The sequence below is a fragment of the Maylandia zebra genome, linkage group LG23, assembly GCF_041146795.1.
Source record: "Maylandia zebra isolate NMK-2024a linkage group LG23, Mzebra_GT3a, whole genome shotgun sequence".
NCBI classification, from domain to species: domain Eukaryota; kingdom Metazoa; phylum Chordata; class Actinopteri; order Cichliformes; family Cichlidae; genus Maylandia; species Maylandia zebra.
In genome coordinates this window covers 18,128,314-18,154,875 of record NC_135188.1, presented here as the reverse complement: position 1 = coordinate 18,154,875, position 26,562 = coordinate 18,128,314, and the positions used below count along the sequence as shown (strand labels likewise).

Below are 26,562 nucleotides of genomic sequence, written 5' to 3'. Positions count from 1 at the left end.
TCCTCCCTTAGTTATGCTGCAATAGACATAGGCTGCCGGGGGATTCCCATGATGCATTGAGTTTTTCCTTTTCCAGTCACCTTTCTCACTCACTATGTATTAACAGACCTCTCTGCATTGAATCATATCTGTTATTAACCTCTGTCTCTCTTCCACAGCATGTCTTTTATCCTGTCTTCCTTCTCTCACCCCAACCGGTCGCAGCAGATGGCCGCCCCTCCCTGAGCCTGGTTCTGCTGGAGGTTTCTTCCTGTTAAAAGGGAGTTTTTCCTTCCCACTGTTGCCAAAGTGCTTGCTCATAGGGGGTCATATGATTGTTGGGTTTTTCTCTGTATCTATGAAGCGCCTTGAGGCGACTTTTGTTGTGATTTGGCGCTATATAAAGAAAATTGATTTGAATTGAAATGAAATGCTTATATGCTGATTATATTGGTTTATATAAGAGAGGCCCAGACTCCAGAGCAAGTATATAAATACCTAGGCTTCCGTTTGTACTTCAAACCTGAGGTTGTGTGTTTTGTGTTCAGGTCTCCATATCCCGGGTATGTAAAATAAAGATAATTTTTTTAAAGTAAAAAGAACACTTTTGAGTTGTGTCTTTCTTGGCCCTAAAGAATCCAAAAGAACAGAATTTAATACTATAAACAATTAAAGGTGGTGGGGATTGGCCAGATGCTGGCTGATGTGTAAAAATAACTCTTGGTGGTGGCTGTGGCGGAGCTTTCACAGAAGCTTGCAGGTGGATGAGGGAAAGGGGAGGCAGGAGGAGGAGAGACCCGAGGCGGTTGCTGTCAGATGAGCTGAACTTCAAGTAAGAAGTTATGACCTGCAGTCTATCTGGGTCAGATATAAACTAAGTTTAGGTGTAGTTTACTTTCGTTGTGCTGAATTTTTAACGTCAGTTACAACAACACGTACTGCGTACTAGATAGCATGACGGAGTTTTTATACAGCCAACGGCTGGGTGGGTGCTATGATGTTACTGATAGTGAACTTTATTTCATTCATAAGGTTTAGTTATTAGAGTTACCATCCGGTAAAAAACGGAATCGTCTCGTATTCAGAGAAAATATTCCACGTTTCGTATTGAGGTGAAAAGGAACGCACTTTGTCCTGTACTTCAGCTAAAATGGAAAAAGACAAAGCTGGAGTTATTCTGCATCTTTACGCTGCAGCTGTTTCTTCTTCTCTCATTCTCTCCCCCTCCCTCTCCTGTTGCTACTTCCCCAAAGCTGAGGGTACTTGTTTGTTTGTCGCCCACTTTGCGCCAGAAACAGGAAACCAGCAGAGGTTGCATTAAACAACAGCAGCATGTTTAAGCTTGATCAGCTGTTGTTAGAATTTATTTAATATTACTTTCTAGTATCAGCTGATGTTTGCTGGAGCCACAGCTGTAAGCTGATGGCCATGATATAGGTTTGGATATGTGGTGTGAGTGAAACATGAAGATGAAACAGGTTTACCTTTTAGGTGACATGAATGAGTTGAAGGCAAGTTATGAACTGTTTCTGAGAGACAAATAACACCAGGATCCTTTTCTAAGTAGCTGACAGCTGGTAACTGTGCAGGGGCGGGTCTAGCAAAGTTTTGCCAGGGGGCCAGGTAGGGCATTAACAGGGAAAAGGGGGGCACAAAGAAATACTTTTCTACTCGCAAGATGCGAGTAGGGGAAGCTGTGGTGGAGAAGCACACTTGTGGAGGACAATTAGAAGAAGCCGGCTGAGGAGAAGCAGTGGAAGTGGGTGTGGCCACGGAGTCAGAGGTGATATAGAATCCTCTCCACACCTCACGGATGCTGCTGTATTGTAGATTCCATTCAATGTTTTTTTGTATTCCACTTTTGCTATTTTTAATCTCTTCACCAGCTGATGTTGCACCTGTTTGAACCAATCTTTGTCACCATCTCTAAAAGTGACCTTTTCTGGTTGAGGATTTGTCTATATGTTACTTGTGTTCCACGGTTTGTTGTTGTGGAAACAGCATACACTCTTTGTTGGTACAATTGTGTCTCCACAGAAGTTGATGTACTCTGTTCTACAAAGTGGCGGCAAGGTAGTAACATTGTCAGCTTTACTGACATTGGCATACTGCAGATTAAGGGTTTTATTTTCTCGTGTAGGACAGTCAACAAATGATGTGTATCCAATCAGGTGGAACGAGAGGGAAACATGGTTGAAGTCTGTGATATTATGTTTAGTCTGTATCCTTGCAACAGTTTCAGGGTGGACTTTGCGTTACAATTCAGCTGTTGAGTTGCGTGAAACGTAGGCAAATATTGTTATTGTATGACTGAATTTTCTTGGTATAATATAATCACATACCAACTGCCATCAAGATGTACATAGACACCATTCCTAGAAGACTCGACAAAATTTAACCAAATCTTAAAAATGATCAATTAACCTGCATCGATGGATAATGTACCAGAGGCCTTTAAGATTTCCACAACTGAACCATTGCTGAAAAACCTTTTACTCGTCCCACCTGTCTAGGCTAATTCTGGGACAATCTCGAACCTTTCGTTTATATTTAAAAGAGCAGTTAAACTGATCATCTTTATAAGAATGGTTTGTCTAAAGGTTACAAATGGTCTTTTTATGAACTCTGACTGTAGACTCACCTTTATTCTTGTCGCGTTCAACCCCAGCGCTGTAATATTTCACTATAGAAATTCGAATATGCCATAGGTATTGGACGGTCCTGCGCTGAAGGGGTTTGAATCACATCTATCTAATAAACTCAGATTTGTTAATGTGAATTGGGAGTCTTCTTCACATTGAGTTCCACATGTTCTGTGATGGGATCAGTTCTATTTACATTATCCATGCCTTCCTTCGGCAGTATTATTAAAAAAAAAAAAACATAAGATACATTTTTATTGTTATGCAGATGATATCCAGCTGTGTCTACTCATGAAGACAGAAGATACAAACCAATAAAGTTAAACTACATGAATGTCTTAAAGTCAAGTGTGTGAATTTAAAACCTGAGGCACAGGGGGCTGAGTGTTCAGACCTGTTCTTATTTTGGTAAAATGGCTTATGGAGGTGCTTGGTCTTGACAACTGAACTAATCTGAAGGAAGTGTACCAAAGTGGTCTGGAAAAAGATAAAAAAAATATTTCTCCAGGAGCACTATTGATAACATTTCTTGATGACAGGGACAAAATGAATGTATTGTATAATGAGTAGCTGGATAAATAGTTTTTTTTTTCATGAATCAGTACATTTTTTCTTATATCCAGCAACAGGAACCTTTAAATAGAAAAACAAATATGATTTTGTTCATCAGCCTGGGTGGGTCATATGGAGTACTTGCACTTTCTACTGTTATGAAACACTAGAACTAAAACTTACTTGACTGTGATTACATCATTATATTCAAAAATTTGACATTTTTAACAGGATTAGATTTTGATTTGCATGACTTTCTTCTTAAGTAGCTTTAACATTTTAGAAATAAAAAGAGGATATTTACTTACACAGCTTTGTTGGAGGCTTTGACCACTGGCAGCAGCCTTAGAAGAGCCTCCTCAGAGGCTGAGAATTTCTTTAAGTCAAATTCATCCAGATCTTTTTCGGATGACAGTAAGATGAAGACCAGAGCTGACCACTGAGCAGGAGACAGCTCATCTGTGGAGAGAAGTCCTGAACTCAGGCACTGTTGGATCTCCTCCACTAGAGAACTATCATTCAGTTCATTCAGACAGTGGAACAGATTGATGCTTTTCTCTGCAGACAGATTCTCATTGATCATCTTCTTGATGTACTGAACTGTTTCCTGATTGGTCTGTGAGCTGTTTTCTGTCTGTATCAGCAGGCCTCGCAGGAGACTTTGGTTGGTCTGGAGTGAAAAACCCACGAGGAAGCGCAGGAACAAGTCCAGGTGTCCATTTGGACTCTGTAAGGCCTTGCCCACAGCACTCTGGTAGAAGAATGTAGGCTCGCTTGTTTCAGACGTCTGGGAGGTTGTTTGTTGTTTTTCCAGTAGATTTATTCCAGAATTGATAAAGGTCAGATGGACATGAAGAGCAGCCAGAAACTCCTGAACACTTAAATGAATGAAGCAAAACACCTTGTCTTGATACAGCCCTCTTTCCTCTTTAAATACTTGTGTGAACACTCCCGAGTACACTGAGGCTGCTTTGATATCGATGCCACACTCCGTCAGGTCTGATTCATAGAAGATCAGCTTTCCTTTCTGCAGCTGATCAAAAGCCAGTTTTCCCAGAGAATCAATCATCTTCCTGTTCTCTGGAGTCCAGTGTGGATCTGTCTCAGCTCCTCCATCATACTTGACCTTCGTCACTTTGGTCTGAACCACCAGGAAGTGGATGTACATCTCAGTCAGGGTCTTGGGCAACCGTTCTCCCTCTCCGGTTTTCAGCACATCCTCCAGAACTGTAGCAGTGATCCAGCAGAAGACTGGGATGTGGCACATGATGTGGAGACTTCGTGATGTCTTGATGTGGGAGATGATCCTTTTTCTCTGCTTCCTATCTCTAAATCTCTTCTTAAAGTACTCCTCCTTCTGTTGATCAGTGAACCCCATGACATCTGTCACCATATCAACACATTGTGGAGGGATGAGATGGGCTGCTGCAGGTCGTGTGGTTATCCAGATGCGAGCAGAGGAAAAAAGGTTCCCCCTGATGAGATTTACAAGCAGAACATTTACTGAAGTGTACTCTGTAATATCAGTCAGGGTTGCTGTGTTGTTGAAGTCCAAAGGAAGTCGACACTCATCCAAACCATCAAAGATGAACACAACCTGGAAGTCTTCAAACCTCCAAATTCCTGCTTCTTTGGTTTCAGTAAAGTAGTAATGAACAAGTTCCACCAAGCTAAACTTTTCCTCTTTCAGCACATTCAGCTCTCTGAAAGTGAATGGAAATATAAACTGGATGTCCTGGTTGGCTTTGCCTTCAGCCCAGTCGAGGGCGTATTTCTGTGTTAAGACTGTTTTCCCAATGCCAGCCACACCCTTTGTCAGCACTGTTCTGATTGGTGTAACTCTTCCAGATGAAGGTTTAAAGATGTCCTCTTGTCTGACTGTTGTTTCTGGTCTGTCTGGTTTCCTGGATGCTGTTTCAATCTGTCTGACCTCATGCTCATCATTGACCTCTGCAGTCCCTCCCTCTGTGATGTAGAGCTCTGTGTAGATCTCATTCAGAAGGGTTGGGTTTCCTGCTTTAGCGATCCCCTCAAACACACACTGGAACTTCTTCTGCAGATTAGATTTAATTTCATGCTGGCTCCACTTGTAATCCCTAGTGCAAGTTCCTGAAAGAAACAATAGATTAAAAAGAAAAAAAATACACACACACACACACACACACACACACACACACACACACACACACACACACTTAAATAAAGGAATCTTCTTACGGCTCTGTAGATGATCAGCCAGCTTCTTATATTTCATTTTCCTCAGGAAGTACATTGTGATCTCAACAAATGCCTTTCTGCTCGACTTCTGCTCATCACCTTCATCTTCCCTCTGACTCTCTAAGGCTTCCGTATAATCCGGACTCAGAACCTTCTGGATCTTGCCCAGCTCATTCTTCACAAAGGTGATGATGTTTTCCTCCAGAAGCTAGAACAGAATGCAGGATTAAATTAAGTTAAATGAGATGGCATAGGTAGAGAAACACCTGTGGATTAAAAAGAAGGCAGTGAAGAACAAAAGCTCAGTGCATCACAGGAAATCCCCTTTCAGCCTGAGCTTATAGCAACACAATTAAGGGATAGTTTATGATATCCATAGGTTGTCATTGTTGTGTGTTGGTTCACCTCTGCTGCATTTTTCCCATTAATGTCCAGTGCAAACATTCGGCAAAACATCTTTCGATCACTGCAGTGCAGTGCAAGAACTAGAAACAACATGCAATACTCACAACTAACCAAAGAAAAAAAATACAGAGGCCTAACAGAAAAATAAAAAATAGTATATTTCTATATGCCAGCTTCACAGTGTGAAGTTGGATGCCATCTCTCATAGGGATGGGTACTGATATCCCCCAAGAACCTTCTGCTACCTGCCAGTGTAGCAGAAATGATGACGGATGATGATGGCAGCAGCAGCCATTCTTCTCTGGGTGAGTAGCTTAATGTTGTTTGTTTGTAATTTATGTTGAGTAGGCTAACCATGTGTGGTGGGGCGTGGCCGGCGGTGCCATGCAGGGAGGGCGGACGCACCTGCACGGCATCCTTAATCACGTCCGCCAAGTTAAAAACACGAGGTTGGGTGGTTGTGGTGTGAGGTGATGGAAATAAAATGGCTTTAAACACTGATCCATGGACCCGCCGTGTCTTATTCTCACCACACTGGTGCCGAAACCCAGGAGGCGGCATGGCGGGTACTTACCAGAGCCAGGGAAGGGAAGAGCTGGCCGAGATGGTGGCCGAAATGGCGGCCACCCAGCGGGAGCAGGCGGCGGAGGTGCGTCGCCAACAGGAAGAGCTGCGGAAGGAGAGCGAACGCCACCTGGGGAAGATGGCAGAGCTGGCCGCGATGCTCCAGGCCTGGGCGACCTCGACGCCGCCACCCCCACCGGGGTATACTGACTGTGGGAAAGCGGTGGAGGAGCTGTGTGGGGCACCTCGGCAGCTGGAGGTGGTGGACGAGTCACGCGGGGGTCCGAGCCTGCCGGAGGAGGAGGAACAGCCGGGTGAAGGGCTGCTCCTGCCGGGAGCGGCGGAGGAGCCGCTCCAATCGGAGGCGGAGGACGAGGCGGGCGAGGGTCTGCGCCGGCTGGAAGGAGAGGCGGCAGCAACAGCCGCAGCCGCAGAGGCGGTGCCCGAGGAGCCGCGGGATATGTCGGAGGTGCCCGTGCTAGGGGAGTCCGCGTCACCGAAGCCCGAGGTCGGCGGGCGGAGCAGAGCGGCCTCGCCTCCACCAGAGGCCGGCGTGTGGTGTGGTCCGGCGTGCTGGACGCCTGCTCAGCTGCCCATGAGCCCCGGCTCAACGTCACGCCGGCTGCGCCTCCGGTCCAGCTCCGGGGCTGCCATTGGATACGTGGGCGACCCCCGGACCCACCTCATGACCGGCGCCGCTGGATGAGTGGGCGGCCACCAGAACAGACACCTCCCTCTCGCTAGGCCAGGGTCCGGGGGTGCCGACGGTCCGGGCTGATCCCCTCTCCCGCTTGCGGTGGGGGGTGAGTAGGTTCGGCCGGATGGCTCCCCGGCCTCAGTCGGGCGATGGGGGTATGTGGTGGGGCGTGGCCGGCAGTGCCGTGTAGGGAGGGCGGACGCACCTGCACGGCATCCTTAATCACGTCCGCCAAGTTAAAAACACGAGGACTCAGGGGTTGGGTGGTTGTGGTGTGAGGTGATGGAAATAAAATGGCTTTAAACACTGATCCCTGGACCCGCCGTGCCTTATTCTCACCACACCATGTTATTAAATTAATGCATGTAAGGTGAACTAGCAAACACAGTCGTAGTTACATGCGGCTGTCTTCTTGTTTGATGGCAGATACTCCCTTCACCCTGGCCAAAAAGGCTAAAATGACCAAAGAAAAAGAGGAAAAAGGTAAACATGAGAGGTTTTTGGACAAAGTTTGTGTTTTTGTTTAAGCACTGCTTCCAGCCAAGAGTGATACCATATATGCCCTATAGCTGCAGAAAAGGCTAACATTGTTATATTTTTACAAAAAAAAAACAAACAAAAAAAAACAATTAAACATGAGAGGTTTTAGGACAAAGTTTGTGTTTTCCATTTTTTAAGCACCGGTTCCAAACAAAGGAGGTATGTTGTATCAATAGAAAAGGCTAACTTAGTTATCATTTTGCGGAAAAAAAGGAGACTGCTAAAAGTAAAAACATAATAGGTTTTTGGACAAAGTTTGTGTTCTTCATTCTTTAACCCTTTAAGACCTACCATAGAACCAAGGCCGCCAGAGCTTATATTATATTTTTACATGTTGTGGAGCCATTTTTGGGAGCATTTCAAGTTGATATACATCAATACAACCATTATAGTCCAAATTTTAATAATATGTATGCATTAAGTGCATAGTAATTACATACATTGCAAAAAAAATTGCAATAAACTACAAAAAAAATTTGAAAATCATTTTTGTTTTTTTAACATATATTTCTAGTTAGAGAAATTTAAGAGGCTTAACCCTCAAAACTGTAAATACAAAAAAGTTGCACAAAATAGTTTCCCATCACAGGAAATTTATTTCAAGTGTCTTCATAGTTTTATTTTTGAAATACATGTTTTTTTATATACTGCAGGACAAACGAAAATAAATATTATAATGCAAATTTGCAAAAAAACAGCATATGCATCAAAATGAACTATTTCCAGCAGTGCAATATGAGTCTTAAGCATCCCAGAAACGACACAGAAAGTCATAAAGTCAAACATAACTTTTAAAAAGACCAGTATAGGCTCATAAGGCCCTGATGGTAAAAAACTACATTTCCGCAAAATGACATCACTTCCGGTTTTGGGCAGGTCATGGCGGACATGCGATAGTTCGCGCTGATGGACGTAGGAAGTGTTAAGAAGAACTAATCGGATCAGCAAAGCGTGTTTCTGGAATATTATGTTTTTGTTGCTGCAAGTACTTTTTATGCAGTTTTCGCAAAGCTATGTGTGGAAGGAAACTGTGACCTAGGACAAGCTGATGGCATAAGATGTAAGTACAACTCCTCTGGTTTCATATTCAAAAAAAATTATTGCACTAGCTTACGTGGTTGCAGTGCTACCGGGATTTAAAAATAGTTACGCAAAACAGAGCGTGCCCACTCCGACCGGCTTTAAAGGGTTCGAGCACCGTTTAAGCACTGGCACCATTTCAAAAGTACCGGTTTGGATAAAACCTAAACGATACCCATCCCTAATCTCTCATGACTAGGATATGGTTTATCTAAATCAAAGCCAAATAAGAGAAAAAGCAAAATAATTAATAAAATAACTAATTTAATTACGAGTCTCAATGAGGTCAAAAGCTAAAGAATAAAAATTTGTTTTAAGATGTGTTTTAAAAGTGGAGCGTGAAGGGGTCTCTCTATTGTGCAAGGGCAAGTTATTCCATAATTTAGGAGCCACGATAGAAAAGGCCCTGTCCCCTCCAAGCTTCCTTCTGGATTTCGGTACTTCCAGGAGCAGCTGGTCAGCTGACCTAAGAGAGTGATGGGGGGGTTCCAAATTCATGGGCTGCATCCTCCTGAGGCCGCATTTGTAGGCCGATTACGTCACAGCGACGCGGCTGGCCAAATTTGTAGACTCCTCCAAATGCGGTTGACAAATGCTTCCTCCTTTTCCCCAGATTTGAAAGATGGGTAGGGTGTATCCTTCATGACCCACCATATCTCAGAATTCATAGCGCGGCCCAGCCAATTGCAGTTTCCAACAATGGCGGCAGCTACTTAGTTTTAATATTACTCTTATTCTTTCTGGATCACAAATTACATTTTTAACATATTTTCAGGCGAGAATGTAGCTGTGTAAACTTCAAATATCTGCTCGGTTTATCAAGACATCACATACTTGCAAAAGTGCTCCCAATGTCTTGGAGACGTCTGTTACCCACTAGCTCCATAGCTAGCCAGCTCACTAAAGCCAGCGAAAACAGCGAGCTACCGGCACATCGTTTTAAAACCCCATTTTTCGCTACTCAGGTTAAACATGATAAATATAGGTCATTTATATAACTTAAAAATGTTATTGTTTGGCTTTTTTCAGTGTTTTATTTATTTGTGAGTAAACCAGTTTGGCTGAGATTAAAAGTTCTAAAGTTTTCACACTGCTGAATAAACGTCAAATGGAAAACTGATTAAAGAAATAAATGAAATAAATGCATGGATCACTGTTTCGAGGTGCTGCCTAGAAAGATTTCACTCTTGCCAGTCGCTTTAAATGATAAAAGCTGGACTTCACTGCTCTAATTTGGCTGGCCAATTTAAAAAAAAAAAAAAAAAAAAAAAAAAAAAAAAAAAAAAAAAACACCATTGTCCAACTTAAAACCTAGGTCAGAAACAACAGGTTTAAAATAAACTTCCAAGGGTCCCAAATCAACAGAGGAAGGCTCACAGGGACCACTGGGTCCAAACACCAACACCTCTGTTTTCTTTTTATAAAAAGGTTATTTAAAAGGTTTAAAGCCAACCAAACTTTAATATCATCTAGACATGTCAAGAGAGGTTTCATGGAGATACCATCCTTCTGTTTTAATGGCAAATAAATTTGGCAGTTACCGGTGTTAGGTTGAAATAGTTAAATGTTGCCACTGTGTTACTTACATTTGTAAGCCTTGCCTTAAACTGTATGATCAAAGACATTCTTCTGTTTCTATCCTCCTCCCTAGCCTGTTGAATGGGTAATTAGCTATAGTGTTTAACTACAGGCACATCCTATGTGAAGGTTCGGTTTCTGTTCTTATGTAGTGAGGATGTTTACTTCTTGCCATTTATGACCTCACCTGTGTTTGTGTATAGTAGACCGTTACAGTAATTGAGCCATATACATCGTGCATCTGTGCATTTTTTTTTTTTTTTTTTTTTAAACACGTGCATTAAAAAAAAAGTCGATTACATTGATTAAGCATCATCAGGCGGCGGGTGGGGAGGTGGTTCCCTATTTTTTTTGCTGGGAGTTGGCAACCCTATTATTTAGGTTGTTTAGTATTTCTGCAAATCACTGTTTAGAATACCAGAACACGGAGGATGGTGTAGATTTAAGTTTATTAGATTGATCAGTATTGCTCAACTATGACATATTTTGGGTGCAGTGTTTTTTTTTTGCATACAGGTATAAAGGTGCCATCTCTTGTCCTGACCAACCACTTCAGAAGCAAAAGGTGAGTGGAAAAGATATACCAAAGACCTGACAAGCCTGGGAACTACGAAACTTCTAATAACCAAAGTAAATCTATACAGATGATTTCATTTATTATGGAAAAAAGTTCTGAAAGTTTCTGAGGCTGGTGACTGATGAATTTATCCTCAGCAGCAGAGGTGACTCGGTCTTCCTTTCCTGGGACGGTCCTCATGTGAGCCAGTCTTGTTGTAGCGCTTGATAATTTTTGCAACTGCACTTGGGGACACATTCAAAGTGTCAGTTCTTAAAGTAATGATGGACTGTTGTTCTCTATACTTAGAATTCATATTATGGCAAGAACTAATCAGCTAACAGTTTTCAAATAGGTTGGAACAATACCTGACAGCCTAAGCTTCTACATAGCACAACTGATGGTCTCAACCCCATTAAGAAGGCAAGAAATTCCACAAATGAACCATGACAAGAAACAAGTGTAAGTGAAAACCTTACACAGGTGACTGAAGCTCATTGAGAAAAGACCAAGGGTTTATAGTGCCAAAGGGTGGATACTTTGACATCTTTCTTCATATACAGTGGCTTGCAAAAATATTCGGCCCCCTTGAACTTTCCCACATTTTGTCACATTACAGCCACAAAAATGAATCAATTTTATTGGAATTCCACGTGAAAGACCAACACAAAGTGGTGTACACGTGAGAAGTGGAACGAAAATCATACATGATTCCAAATATTTTTTACAAATAAATAACTGCAAAGTGGGGTGTGCGTAATTATTCAGCCCCCTTTGGTCTGAGTGCAGTCAGTTGCCCATAGACATTGCCTGATGAGTGCTAATGACTAAATAGAGTGATTACTGTGTGTAATCTAATGTCAGTACAAATACAGCTGCTCTGTGACGGCCTCAGAGGTTGTCCAAGAGAATATTGGGAGCAACAACACCATGAAGTCCAAAGAATACACCAGACAGGTCAGGGATTAAGTTATCGAGAAATTTAAAGCAGGCTTAGGCTACAAAAAGATTTCCCAAGCCTTGAACATCCCACAGAGCACTGTTCAAGCGACTATTCGGAAATGGAAGGAGTATGGCACGACTGTAAACCTACCAAGAGAAGGCCGTCCACCTAAACTCACAGGCCGAACAAGGAGAGCGCTGATCTGAAATGCAGCCAAGAGGCCCATGGTGACTCTGGACGGGCTGCAGAGATCTACAGCTCAGGTGGGGGAATCTGTCCATAGGACAACTATTAGTCGTGCACTGCACAAAGTTGGCCTTTATGGAAGAGTGGCAAGAAGAAAGCCATTGTTAACAACTGGGGGTGCTTCTCTTCAGCAGGGACAGGGAAGCTGGTCAGAGTTGATGGGAAGATGGATGGAGCCAAATACAGGGCAATCTTAGAAGAAAACCTCTTGGAGTCTGCAAAAGACTTGAGGCTGGGGCGGAGGTTCACCTTCCAGCAGGACAACAACCCTAAACATAAAGCCAGGGCAACAATGGAATGGTTTAAAACAAAACACATCCATGTGTTAGAATGGCCCAGTCAAAGTCCAGATCTAAATCCAATCGAGAATCTGTGGCAAGATCTGAAAACTGCTGTTCACAAACGCTGTCCATCTAATCTGAATGAGTTGGAGCTGTTTTGCAAAGAAGAATGGGCAAGGATTTCAGTCTCTAGATGTGCAAAGCTGGAGACATACCCTAGAAGACTGGCAGCTGTAATTGCAACAAAAGCTTGTTCTACAAAGTATTGACTCAGGGGGCTGAATAATTACACACACCCCACTTTTCAGTTATTTATTTGTAAAAAAAATGTTTGGAATCATGTATGATTTTCGTTCCACTTCTCACGTGTACACCACTTTGTATTGGTCTTTCACGTGGAATTCCAATAAAAGTGATTCATGTTTGTGGCTGTAATGTGACAAAATGTGGAAAAGTTCAAGGGGGTCGAATACTTTTCAAGACACTGTATTTGATGTCTTCAGTATATATCTGCAATGTAGAAAGTAGTAAAAATGAAGTAAAACCATTCAATGAGGTGTGTGCTGCATGTGTGTGTGTGTGTGTGTGTTGCTCTATAGGTCATGCCTGGTTGTTCATACAATTTTCTTCACCTCATCTCCACTACTGCAGACAACTAGGCAACTGGCTCTATCTCCTAAACTACAACACAATCCACACACCCAGCATGGAGATGAGTGAACAGAAAAGAATTGTAGTATTGTAGCAGTTGTACATGTACAGACCATAAATATGGAGTCCAGCTGTGTTTGATGCTGCTGGGCAGACTGATCACTGGGAACCTCTGAGCTCTGCTGGTCCACCCTGTGGAGGAATTGTAAAGAATGAATGAGAAAACATAGAGCTGGCTATCCAGGATGCTTATGGTTCTCAGTGCCTTAAGAAAACATAAATAAATAAAAGCAACACAGCTGTCTCCTGCGAATGCTTGGGGCTCTAAAAGTGCCTTGTAGTATCTGACGCAAAGACAGTTAAGTGAAGGTCAGTGGCTTTTTGCATTCTTTACGACTCATGTTTTTCAAAACACTAACACAAAGTTCATGTCATGCTGTGCTGCCAAACATGGTATAGGTTGAGCAGCATAGTTGAGTATATGAGTGAAAAACTTACCAAGTCTTCTCTGCTAATTTCAAACAGATTATTCTGCTATTGACTACCGTTTTGAGGTTTTGGTATCCCAGATACTGACAATCAGAAGCTGACTGGTGCCTGTGAGCATGGACCCTGCTACAGTGGTCAGTTGGGGTTGGCTAAAACCATGCCACGTTTGACTGATCTGGATTGGGCCTATGCCATAGGGCAACTTCAAAGGTCACCATAAAGTTAAGTTATCATTTTGACAAATTGATGGGAAATATTTTCTTTAGTAACAGCAGAAAAGCTGTTCTCTGTTAGCTCATTAACAGGAAACTGAATAAGAGTGAGTGACAACCACAGAAACACATTCACAGAAATATAATTATCCAATAACTCGGGTAACCTGTGTAACTCATCTTTGGATATATTTACAGGTAACTATTCTAATTAGCCATTTCTTTCTGTTAAAGCAGACAAACACATGAGTATCAACTTAGCTTCAATTTAAAGCCACTGAGGGGATGTACACGAAGGCTGGAACTGAGGGACTTGCTGTACTATAGTACACCAGTTTCTAGACAAAACAAAGTCTAAACTTTTTTCTTCTGGTTTTAGATTAAATGTTCAGTGCTCACCGTTAATGCTCTTGCTTATATTTATTCTTTTAAAAAGCAGTTTAAGACTCATTTATTTAGACTGGCTTTTAATTAGATTTTTTGCTGTATGTTTGATTTTTGGTGTATTTTATGTATATCTGTTTTATATGACTGTGAAGCACTTTGTGGTTTTTATCCTGTGAAGAGTGCTATATAAATAAATTGAATTGCTCTTGATTTTATCCCTGCAAGAATCCACAAACCTCCATAAAAACAAACTTGTCAGCAGGACAATGTGTGTAAAAATGTGTGTAAGAAAGAGCTGAGCTGACATTAAACATGATGGAGGATTTATTCACAGACACCAACTCACCAAAAGCATTAAGACACACATTACCTCTCTGCAGGAGAACAGCAGCCTTCTTTAAACCCAATATAAAAAGGAATCGACTGGTCACTCTTGAAGGAAAAACAGCTGGGTTCAGGTCCAGGTTGGTTCCTGTGAATAATGATGGTGCAGTGATGTGAGTGCTGATCTGTGACATGGAGAAGAGTCATGGACATTTAGAGATGGTCATCTCACCTCTGACCTTTGTCCTGGCTCTCTCTGTCTCTTTTAGAGGGAGGGACTCCCTCCTCTATGTCCTCACACTGATCCATGCTGCTGAATTCACATCCACATCAGCTCACACACATTTTTTACCTTTGCCTGCAGAGAAAACACAAATCATTCATGTGCACATCAATTGAAATCCTACTTTTCATCGTGTGTGCTGTCCACATATCAGCTGCTTCTTTTCTGCCACAGCTGGCCTTCTCAAGACAAGGCGGCCATTTACATGAAAAGGGAAAGACCATGTCAAGGAGGGGGCCTAAGGGTACATCTTTTGCCATCTTACAATGTTGTGATTGCAGCCATTCCCCAACTCTCTGTGAATGGTACTCATGGCTATTTATCAATGGTCTTTGATCAATGATCATGACTGTTTGCATATTAATGATCAAGAAACTGACCTCACAGCCCATTATTCATTCAGTGGGCTGGTTTCATTGTTTATGCAAATGTACTGTTTAAGGTTGGGGAAACCTGCAGTCACCCGAGACGTAAGAAGTCACTTGGTTAAGTGACGAAACGTTTCTCCCAATGAAAACACCACGTCCAGATGAACAGAATCAAACTTTTAAATGTGGTGTTTAGGATCAGAAAAAAGGAGGATTCAGAAAACTGATAGCAGCTCTGAGAACTTCTTCTGTATAACTATTTATGATCAGAGATTAAGTCCTGATTTTGAACTGTTGTTAACTCCATGGACTCACGCGGAAAACTACAGTGACATTAATATTAGAGCACAGCTGAGAACTTATATGAGTATGTACGCATATAACGGAAGTCATACTCTAAATGCAGTCACACTTTAATTGAGTATTTCTAAAGTGTGGTGATACTTTAAACATTAAAACTTTTTGCAGCCTCAATGAAACATTTAGAGGATTTATTGATCAACTTCAGTGGATTTATGATCAGACATAGAAGCTGTTTTTATTTGAGGTGTTCACCAAAACCATATTCAAGTCATAGTTTAATTATAAACAAAGACTTGAAGGTGAGACACTCAGCTTTTGTTAAGTGTTCCACAAATTGTTGGGGATGTGCTCTTACACTTACACCTTGACCTATGACATGTATGAGTGTGCATGTGTAATAAATTAAATTAAAAAAAAATCTAATTATGATGGCTGTGCCAACAGGTTATGAGTCCAGAAGGGAGCAGTTAACACAGATTATACATCTACAGAGATGACAAAAACTATGTGTTATGTGAGGCAAAGTTCCTGGGGCACCTCTAGAGCAGGGCTGGGGAACTCAAGACCTCAAGGGCTGGTTTCCTGCAGGTTTTAGATTTCATCCTGGGTCAAACAAATGATTAGCTCATTACAGGCCTCTGGAGAACTTCAAGACATGTTGAGGGAGTAATTTAGTCATTTAAATCAGCTGCGTTGGATCAAGGACAGATCTAAAACCCGCAGGACACCGGCCCTTGAGGCTTGGAGTTCCCCACCCGTGCCTCTAAAGGAAGAGAGAGGCCAATGAGGATTAAGACAATGAAAAAGATGACAAAAATGAAGAAGACTATGGCAAAGTGTCCCAGTAAGAAGGACAGACAAATAGAAGGAGGTAATGTAAAGTAATGTTAACCTGATATAATTGTGGCCAAAAAAAAATAAATAACCTGGCAAGTCCAGAGGACAGAAATGGTGCTGCACTTTTTTTTTTCCCTTCCACTCATAAAGATTCAAACTGGAGATGAAGAAAGAAAGCCAATGCAAAACAAACAACTGGCACTGAAGACAACACATTAGCATTCAAGATAGGTGAATTCTAAGTTTGCGGATTGAAACAAAGGACTTGTGGTTGATGTTAGGGCAATGTCACACATAATAACAGACATTGAGAAGTTTATAGACTTTAATGAGACCTTTAAACCATAACAGTATTTTCTGGAGTTTACTGGCAGAGCAAGAAGGACTGGCATTGCATTGAAGGGGGTGAATTGAAGTCATCAGGAACTCTGAGACAAGTGCTGTACAATCATTGTTTTCATATCCACATCTTCTTGGTCAAAGCAGCGATAGCCATTGCAGCTTCAGTCACTCTCTGTGAGGGGTGCAATGAACGGGTGCATCCACAAGAACAACTGTATGACAGACTTTACTATCTAACCACTATAAGTTTTGAAATTAATGATGGGTATCATTCTTGCAATAAAAAAAAAAAAAAAATGTGTAGTACAAACGCCACACTATACACTAACAGGGAGAATCTTTCAAGGATGAAAGTGTTTGGATCAGTTTGTTAAGCATACAAACGCAACAAGAAAAAGCTAGACTCGCAATGTGAAAAGTTTGTTTAATTTTTCTTAAACAAGGTCTTCAAATCCTGAAGGTTTAGTGGAGCCTTTCCATGAACTCTGAGCTTTAGTTCTTTCCATAGATTTTCAGTTGGATTAAGGTCAGGTGATTGGCTGGTTTATTCTAGCATCTTAATTTTCTGTCTCCAAAACCAACTGACAGTTTCATTGAATCTCTTTTTGGGATCATTGTCGTGGTGAAATGTTCACACTGGTTTCATCTTCATCATCCTGGTAGGCGGCAGCAGATTTTTTTTTTTAAATCAAGAATGTCTCAATACATTTTCCATTCAATTGTATAAGGCTTGCCAGTGTCATATGCTGAAAAACAGCCCCACAGCTTGATGTTCCCACCTCCAGACTTCACTGGGTGATATGGAGTGCCTTTTGATCTCAAAACATGGTGTGGCATCCAAAGAGTTCAGTTTTGGTCTCACATGATCAGACTTTATTCTTCTAGCATTTCACAGGCTTGTCTAAATGTTGATCAGTAAACTTCAAAAACACACTTCAACATGCCGTTTCTTCCGCTATGGAATCATGTGTGGTGAGCATTCATACAGTCGATGGTGGTTAAGTGCATTGAAACACTGATACATGCTGATTCCTTTCTACAGGGAGTGCAGAATTATTAGGCAAATGAGTATTGTGTCCACATCATCCTCTTCATGCATGTTGTCTTACTCCAAGGTGTATAGGCTCGAAAGCCTACTACCAATTAAGCATATTAGGTGATGTGCATCTCTGTAATGAGAAGGGGTGTGGTCTAATGACATCAACACCCTATATCAGGTGTGCATAATTATTAGGCAACGTCCTTTCCTTTGGCAAAATGGGTCAAAAGAAGGACTTGACAGGCTCAGAAAAGCCAAAAATAGTGAGATATCTTGCAGAGGGATGCAGCAGTCTCAAAATTGCAAAGCTTCTGAAGCGTGATCATCGAACAATCAAGCGTTTCATTCAAAATAGTCAACAGGGTCGCAAGAAGCGTGTGGAAAAACCAAGGCGCAAAATAACTGCCCATGAACTGAGAAAAGTCAAGCGTGCAGCTGCCAAGATGCCACTTGCCACCAGTTTGGCCATATTTCAGAGCTGCAACATCACTGGAGTGCCCAAAAGCACAAGGTGTGCAATACTCAGAGACATGGCCAAGGTAAGAAAGGCTGAAAGACGACCACCACTGAACAAGACACACAAGCTGAAACGTCAAGACTGGGCCAAGAAATATCTCAAGACTGATTTTTCTAAGGTTTTATGGACTGATGAAATGAGAGTGAGTCTTGATGGGCCAGATGGATGGGCCTGTGGCTGGATTGGTAAAGGGCAGAGAGCTCCAGTCCGACTCAGACGCCAGCAAGGTGGAGGTGGAGTACTGGTTTGGGCTGGTATCATCAAAGATGAGCTTGTGGGGCCTTTTCGGGTTGAGGATGGAGTCAAGCTCAACTCCCAGTCCTACTGCCAGTTTCTGGAAGACACCTTCTTCAAGCAATGGTACAGGAAGAAGTCTGCATCCTTCAAGAAAAACGTGATTTTCATGCAGGACAATGCTCCATCACACGCATCCAAGTACTTCACAGCGTGGCTGACAAGAAAGGGTATAAAAGAAGAAAAACTAATGACATGGCCACCTTGTTCACCTGATCTGAACCCCATTGAGAACCTGTGGTCCATCATCAAATGTGAGATTTACAAGGAGGGAAAACAGTACACCTCTCTGAACAGTGTCTGGGAGGCTGTGGTTGCTGCTGCACGCAATGTTGATGGTGAACAGATCAAAACACTGACAGAATCCATGGATGGCAGGCTTTTGAGTGTCCTTGCAAAGAAAGGTGGCTATATTGGTCGCTGATTTGTTTTTGAATGTCAGAAATGCATATTTGTGAATGTGGAGATGTTATATTGGTTTCACTGGTAAAAATAAATAATTGAAATGGGTATATATTTGTTTTTTGTTAATTTGCCAGCACAGTAATAGTCACCTGCAAACACAGATATCCCCCTAAAATAGCTAAAACTAAAAACTACTTCCAAAAACATTCAGCTTTGATATTAATGAGTTTTTTGGGTTCATTGAGAACATGGTTGTTGTTCAATAAAAAAATTATTCCTCAAAAATACAACTTGCCTAATAATTCTGCATTCCCTGTATAACTCTCCACAAGTGCTCCTTGGCTCTTGGACAACTATTCTGATAATGGATTGGAGGGGGTGTTACCCATATAGATAAAGAAAAGCAGAGATATTAGATATAAAATAGAAATAATGAAATGTATTGTTATCCTTATATATGAAATAGAAATAAAAACAGATTATTTTTTGTGCATACTGCCCAGCATTCTCACACAGTAAATTCAAAGAGTTCAGCATAACTCAGTGCAACTGCCCTTAAGATATGCAGCCATATCAAAACAAACCAGGTAATAATAAAATGTTAAACATTTGTGGTGAAAACAAGAGTGTAGCTATTCTATTGTTTAAAAGGGGCAACTGAATATTTTAAGACTGTTAAAAGAAGAGAAAACAAGCTGTAATATTTTCAAAATACTAAGCTAAGCAAGGAAAAGGTAAAAATTCTATTTTAAATATGTTGCATCTCAACATCTGAATTCTTCCATTGAGCTGTAAACTGTGAGTCATATGCGATCTTCTTTAAATGGTCTCAATATACTCAATAACCTGTTTTGTTACAGGCTTCGCTGTCTGAAGGCAGTCTAATGGATACTGTACTGTAGGTATCAGCGGTGCATAGACTCATGCCCCTGTGAGAGCAGAGGAAGCTAATTAGTTCACTGATACAGGACTGATAAAGTCATGTTGGCTTCGTGTTATGAGGTCTCACTGCTTTTCTAAACTGTGCCAAGCTGACAGGAAAGCTAAGAGCCAAGCTAAGTAATGGTATTTAAGGTCTACCAGAAGTCTCTATACTACAGTCAGCAGCTACGAACTGCTGGTTGAAATATCATAAGCCTGAATAACTTTCTGCACACAGCTAATGTTAGCCAGGAAAACATTACAGACTGCTAACATTACCTTCACACGGACACGATCATCAGACAGTAACCTCAGGAAGAAGAAACTTTGAGCAGGAAGGAAACACCTAGAGAGATTGCTGTTAGCGTCATCTCAGCTGCCAAGGAACCCGCCCCTCCTGATGATGATGATGCATTCTGTGTACGGAGGCACTCTTTCGTGGAATTTTCACACATGTAGTTCGTTTACTCTGGTCCGATTCACCCGACGAGTTTGTCAACTTATAGCTTTATCCTGCGGTTTTCACACGGAGAAAAATCTAAATGAACTCCAAGCGAACCTAAACGCGTCACTGCAAACCACGTGAGAATGTTCAGCACGCTGATTGGATGATGTAAATACAGGAAGCAGGTATTGTGTTCTGTGTTAATAGTATACAGATGTAAAAGAAGTTATAGAAGTAAAGTGGAAAATGATATAATTTCAAGAGTAAGATTTGATCATACAGGTTTAAATTTCTATTTGTACTTATTGCTTTAATCTGTGTTTGTTGTTGTTAGTGTCAAACAGGCAGGGTGACTGGAGAGATTACTGTACCAGCTTTTTGCTTCAGATCCATGAAGTAGCACGACAAGCCTCATAGTGTAAAATAGGGCAGCACTGGTAATCTGACTGAGATCGACTTGAAGTGTTCTGAAAGTTTACAGTTCAAGCTGTTCAGTTTGTGCAAAATATGGCTTGATCACAGTAAGACCCCAAGACACTGTTTGTGATTGGTTTTATTTACAATTTTGTATTTTATTTATTTAGTTTCTTATCCTGACAGCTTTCCAGCTGTCTCGACCTGTTCCTCCTTCCTCCCGGCGTCACGGTAAGAGGGAGAGCATAATTATTGAATTGCTTTCAGCTGCCCTGCCAGCCTCCCTGGCACTGCCCCTCAAGCCACCACCCTGCACCAGTGACTGAAAATCACCCATCCCCAGGTAGTCCTCCACAATGCAGTTCCTGTAATTATGATGATGTGCAGGTGCTCCTGTGTGGCTTGCACATGGCAGCCATGCAGTTGGTTTGCTGTTCCAGACAGCCCACTTCTCCCAGCTCAGTGTGCCAGTGGTTCCTCCGGTTTACACCTGTACTTAATCAGAACAGCAATGGCACAAACCTCGGACAGATGTAACTTTTAAAGTGGTGCACATGTGTATGTTTCTTACTGGATAGTTAATTTAAATGCCTGTCAAACAGTAATAGCTAGCTCTGAGCTACGTTTATTATATTGACAGTCCTCAAGTATGACTATAATGTATTTGTAAAAATAAAAATTACATTGCACCTAACCTTTACTCTGGATCTGTAGTTCTCAACTTCACTGGGTATAAAACCAGGTCCACATGCAAAGATGCTGGTAGTTAAGCTTGTACAGGGCCAAGTCTGTAGAGAAGGATTAGAGTAAATATTGTCAACACAGAAACTTTTTGCTGTTTTTCTGCCTCACACATTGTGGTGTCAATATAATACGCTTGTGTGATATGTTTTATTCAAAGGAACACTTTCTTTCTCTCTGTGCTTGTCCTGCTAGACCTTAGTGCAGCGTTCGATACTGTTGACCATAATATCCTATTAGAGCGATTAGGACATGCTGTAGGTATTACAGGTACTGTGCTGCAGTGGTTTGTATCATATCTATCTAATAGACTCCAATTGGTACATATAAATGGAGAGTCCTCTTCACACACAGAGGTTAATTATGGAGTTCCACAGGGTTCAGTGCTAGGACCAATTCTGTTTACACTATACATGCTTCCCCTAGGCAGCATCATTAGAAGACATAGCATACATTTTCACTGCTATGCAGATGACACCCAGCTCTATCTATCTATGAAGCCAGATAACACACACCAATTAGTTAAACTGCAGGAATGTCATAAAGACATAAACACCTGGATGGCCGCTAACTTTCTGCTTCTTAATTCAGATAAAACTGAGGTTATTGTACTCGGCCCTGACAATCTTAGAAATATCAGATCTAACCAGATTCTTACTCTGGATGGCATTACCTTGGCCTCCAGTAACGCTGTGAGGAACCTGGGAGTCATTTTTGACCAGGACATGTCCTTCAACGCACATATTAAACAAATATGTAAGACTGCTTTCTTCCATTTGCGCAACATCTCTAAAGTTAGAAATATCCTGTCTCAGAGTGACGCTGAAAAACTAGTTCATGCATTTATTACTTCCAGGCTGGACTACTGTAATTCATTATTATCAGGATGTCCTAAAAACTCCCTGTAGAGCCTTCAGCTAATCCAAAATGCTGCAGCAAGAGTACTGACAGGGACTAGAAAGAGAGCGCATATTTCTCCTGTTTTGGCTTCCCTTCATTGGCTTCCTGTTAAATCCAGAATTGAATTCAAAATCCTGCTCCTCACATACAAGGTCTTAAATAATCAGGCCCCATCTTATCTTAATGACCTTGTAGTACCATATCACCCTATTAGAGCACTTGCTCTTGCACTGCAGGCCTACTTGTTGTTCCTAGAGTATTTAAAAGTAGAATGGGAGGGAGAGCCTTCAGTTTTCAGGCCCCTCTTCTGTGAAACCAGAACTAGAATAAACCAGACACTATCTCTACTTTCAAGATTAGGCTTAAAACTTTCTTTTTTGCTAAAGCATATAGTTAGGGCTGGACCAGGTGACCCTGAATCCTCCCTTAGTTATGCTGCGATAAACGTAGGCTGCTGGGGATTCCCATGATGCATTGAGTTTTCCTTTCCAGTCACCTTTCTCACTCACTATGTGTTAATAGACCTCTCTGCATTGAATCATATCTGTTATTAACCTCTGTCTCTCTTCCACAGCATGTCTTTTATCCTGTCTTCCTTCTCTCACCCCAACCGGTCGCAGCCTGGTTCTGCCGGAGGTTTCTTCCTGTTAAAAGGGAGTTTTTCCTTCCCACTGTCGCCAAAGTGCTTGCTCATAGGGGGTCATATGATTGTTGGGTTTTTCTCTGTATCTATGAAGCACCTTGAGGCAACTTTTGTTGTGATTTGGTGCTATATAAATAAGATTGAATTGAATTGAAATTTCTTCAGAAGAATGATTAGCCCTCTTCCTGACCTGTCAGTGCTTCAGGTAGCAGAGGCATACAGTGACTTTGACCCGCTGCATATGCCACCAGTGAAAACAATGGGCATGAGTATGGAGAAACCACTTGTCGGATCTAAATTTGGACTAGTGCAGACAGGAAACGTATTGTCCTACAGCAGCCTGAACCCCTAATCTGATGCCTAGAGTTACATAAGAATGCTTCACCTTTTCCGTGTCTTCCTCTTAATACCCGTCATCTGTCACCAACGCAATGTGTGTGGGTATTCACTGAAGAGGGACATTTGCATTTGTAAAGTTTGCAGTTATATGGCCCACAAATTGATTCGTTACCATGAGCCATGTCTAGAACTAGCACATGCTGTGGAAATCAAGCATAACCTCCAAGCATAATGTCAAAATGTAAAAGGTTGTATCAACTGAAAGTATTTGCAGATGTCAAATTGGATTTTTTAATTAAGTCATGCTTACTACTGGCAGGTACAAGGCCAGCTTCATGTTACTGGTCTTCAGTGGTATGACTTGTGCAGAGCCTGGACTCAGACATGGAAGTTCAAAAAAATGATTAAACAAAAGTGTGATCACTTCTATTTTAACACTTACATATCAAAATACCTCTCAAAGAGACATGCACAAAAAATGTGTGAGCCTATCCTTCTATAAGCATAAGTACATGTTTCATGAAATGTTAAAAGAACATGCTAGCACATTTCCACACCTCAACTGAAATTATGTAAAGTAATCAACCAGTTATTATTTGTGTTGGGTCAAGTCAATTTTTAACAGCATTCATGAAAAAAAAAACCCAATAACATTCTGAATGTAGAAAAAAAGTTAGAAGAATATTTTGAAATTTACATAAATATTTCTTTCCAGTAAAATAACAAGTTATGTATATAAGGGAAACCAACCTGCACTTGTATCAGCCCTAACTCGAAATTAGGCAAGTCACTGTAAAAGATTCATTAATGCGTCCGGCAATTGATAAAGTAAAACAGCTTATTTCTTTAACCCTTCAGATTACACACTCCACATGCGCTCTCAGATGTGTGCTGGCATTTGGCTTCTTTTCCTCAGGAAAGGGGGACAGTAAAAACTTTTTTACCCCTATGAGGAGAAAAGGTGTGATAGCTGAATGTGAGCTGTTTCAATGGTTATCCCTCCCTGTCATGTTCGGAGGCAATAAGACGCAGGGTTCTCAAGCACGAACCACTTTTTTATTCAATTGTAGCAGCAGTGTACGTGGCTACATCAATTTCTGGAAAACACATATACACACCGGTCTCCTAGCGACCTCTAGTGGCTGCCCTCATGGTAGCCTTACTAGGACAACATAAACAGATTTCACAACATCTCCCCCTTTAACAAAAGTACTTTAAACATAAAACAGTGTTGTCAGAACGCAGGACATCACAGGGGTAGACTACCCTCAGTCCTGATAAGGGATTATTCTGCCCTTAGAACATAGAAAGGAGATAGTCCTCAGTCTCTGAATCTGAGAGGTACTTTAATCTCCCGCCCCCTGGAAGTCACTCTCACAGGTGTGGTAGGGTGGAGAGGAGACCCCGGGACAGGGATTGGCAATGTCTGCCTTACTGGTGGTTCTTGGGAAGCGGCCGCCCCTTTAGTTGGAGTAGTCGATGTAGCTGGAACAGTGCTCTGCTGCTGCTCCTCAGGATCAGCGGTGCCTGGGACAGGCTGAAGGTGTCGTCTGTTGCGGCGAGTCACGTTCCCATTCGCCATCTCCACCAAGTAGGATCTCGGCTCCTTAGACTTACTGATGACCTTGGCTGGAGTCGTCCACCCCTTTTCCCCGTCAAGCTTCACTACAACATCCTGGCCTGGGAGAAGCTCAGGAAGTGGACGAGCTGAATGTCTGCGGTTGTAGAGGAATCTGTAAGAGTCCTTAGCTGCAGCATCTCTTTGGCACACTGTGTCCCTATTGACTGGACTGGGCAGCAATGTCTTTTCGAGTACTGGGACGGTGGTGCGGATTTGACGTCCTGTCATAAGTTGAGCTGGGCTTGCTGCAATTGGTGTAGAGCGGTAACTCATTAAGGCTAAGCAGGGGTCAGGCTGTTTGAGAATGTACTTGGCCGTTTGGACAGCTCTTTCAGCAGCTCCATTTGACTGGGGGTAATGAGGGCTCGACGTAGTGTGGGTGAAGCCATAACTCAGTTTGAAGTCTTGGAACTCTGATGATGTGAACTGCGTCCCATTGTCACTGACCAGTTCTAACGGGATGCCCCATCTAACGAACATGTGTTTAAGCTTGTTAATGACCTGTCTGCTGGTTGTTGTAGTGAGGGAAGCAATCTCAATGTCTCTTGAAAAATAGTCAACAACGACAAGAAAGTTCTTACCCTCAAGCTCGCAAAGATCAGCTGCAATCTTTTGCCAGGGGCCATTGGGCAGAGGAGTAGTCACGAGAGGTTCCCGTCGCTGTGTAGGCTTGTGCTCTCTGCAAAAGTTGCATGACCTCACCTTATGTGTTATTTGAAGTCCAATGTTGGGCCACCACACTGTTGATCTTGCGCGCTCTCTACATTTAGTTAGTCCTTGGTGGCCTTCATGTAATTGGTCAAGGATACTGGGTCTAAGTGCTGTGGGAATTACGATGCGATCGTGGTAGAGCACTAGACCATCTGATTCTGAAAGGTGGCTTCTGGCTGCATAAAAGCCTTGGAGTGGTGAGCTCTTTGCCATTCTCCGAGGCCACCCTTGTCTGATGAAGATGATTGCTTTTTGAAGCTCTGGGTCCCTCTGTGTAGCTCTACGAATTTCCTCCAACTTATGTGACTTGATAGGTTTGCTTGTCACTACGTTGCTCACATATGCCTTGACATGGCTGTCTGTCTCGGACAGGTAGCATCCGTGCAGTGGATGTCTGGAGAGTGCGTCCGCCACCACTAACTGTTTACCGGGAACATGCTCAGCAGTGACATTGAATCGCATCAGTCGCATCAGCAATCTCTGACATCTCAGTGGCGTTTTATCAAGGTCGTATGAGTTGATCAAAGGCACCAAGGGCTTATGGTCAGTTTGTAGACGTACATGACCCATGCCTTGGATGTAGCGGGTAAAACGTTCGCAGGCCCAGACAGATGCTAAACACTCTTTTTCGATCTGCGAATATCTTTTCTCTGCGTCTGTGAGCGTGCGAGAACAAAAGGCAACAGGCCGGAGTGGGCACTCCACCCTTTTCCGGCTGAGAACCATGGCCTCAGATTTGGAGGTGCTGATCCTCATTCCCGCTGCTTCACACTCGGCTGCGAACCGCTCCAGTGCGAGCTAGAGGCCCTCACCCGATGAAGCCAACAGAACCACATCATCTGCAAAAATCAGAGATGAGATTCTGAGGCCACCAAAGCGAAAGCCCTCCGCCACTTGGCTGCGCCTAGAAATCCTGTCCATAAAAATTATGAACAGAACCGGAGACAAAGGGCAGCCCTGGCGGAGCCCATCACCCACCGGGAACGAGTCCGACTTATTGCCGGCAATGCGAACCAAGCTCTTGCAACGGTTGTATAGGGATCAAATAGCCCGTAGCAATGGGCCAGACACCCCATATTCCCGCAACACCCCCCAC

General features: G+C 42.3%; 1 protein-coding gene across 2 annotated transcripts in view; it reads right to left on the bottom strand.

Annotated features, from left to right (window-relative positions):
- The window catches only part of LOC101484409 (NLR family CARD domain-containing protein 3), a 44,862-nt gene extending 24,658 nt beyond the window's left edge, over window positions 1–20,204 (bottom strand). The window contains exons 1-6 of one of the 2 annotated variants that reach the window (XM_076879874.1): window positions 19,932–20,204; window positions 14,576–14,701; window positions 14,390–14,491; window positions 13,045–13,123; window positions 5,391–5,598; window positions 3,482–5,282 (exon numbers count right to left, since the gene is read on the bottom strand). In XM_076879874.1, the coding sequence (XP_076735989.1) occupies window positions 3,482–5,282; window positions 5,391–5,598; window positions 13,045–13,123; window positions 14,390–14,491; window positions 14,576–14,652 (2,267 nt within the window). In that variant the 5' untranslated portion in view covers window positions 14,653–14,701; window positions 19,932–20,204. Of the gene's footprint in view, window positions 1–3,481; window positions 5,283–5,390; window positions 5,599–13,044; window positions 13,124–14,389; window positions 14,492–14,575; window positions 14,702–19,931 lie in introns of those variants that run through there. The other variant, XM_076879875.1, reaches the window with a different exon arrangement.
- Window positions 20,205–26,562: the final 6,358 nt, after the last annotated feature.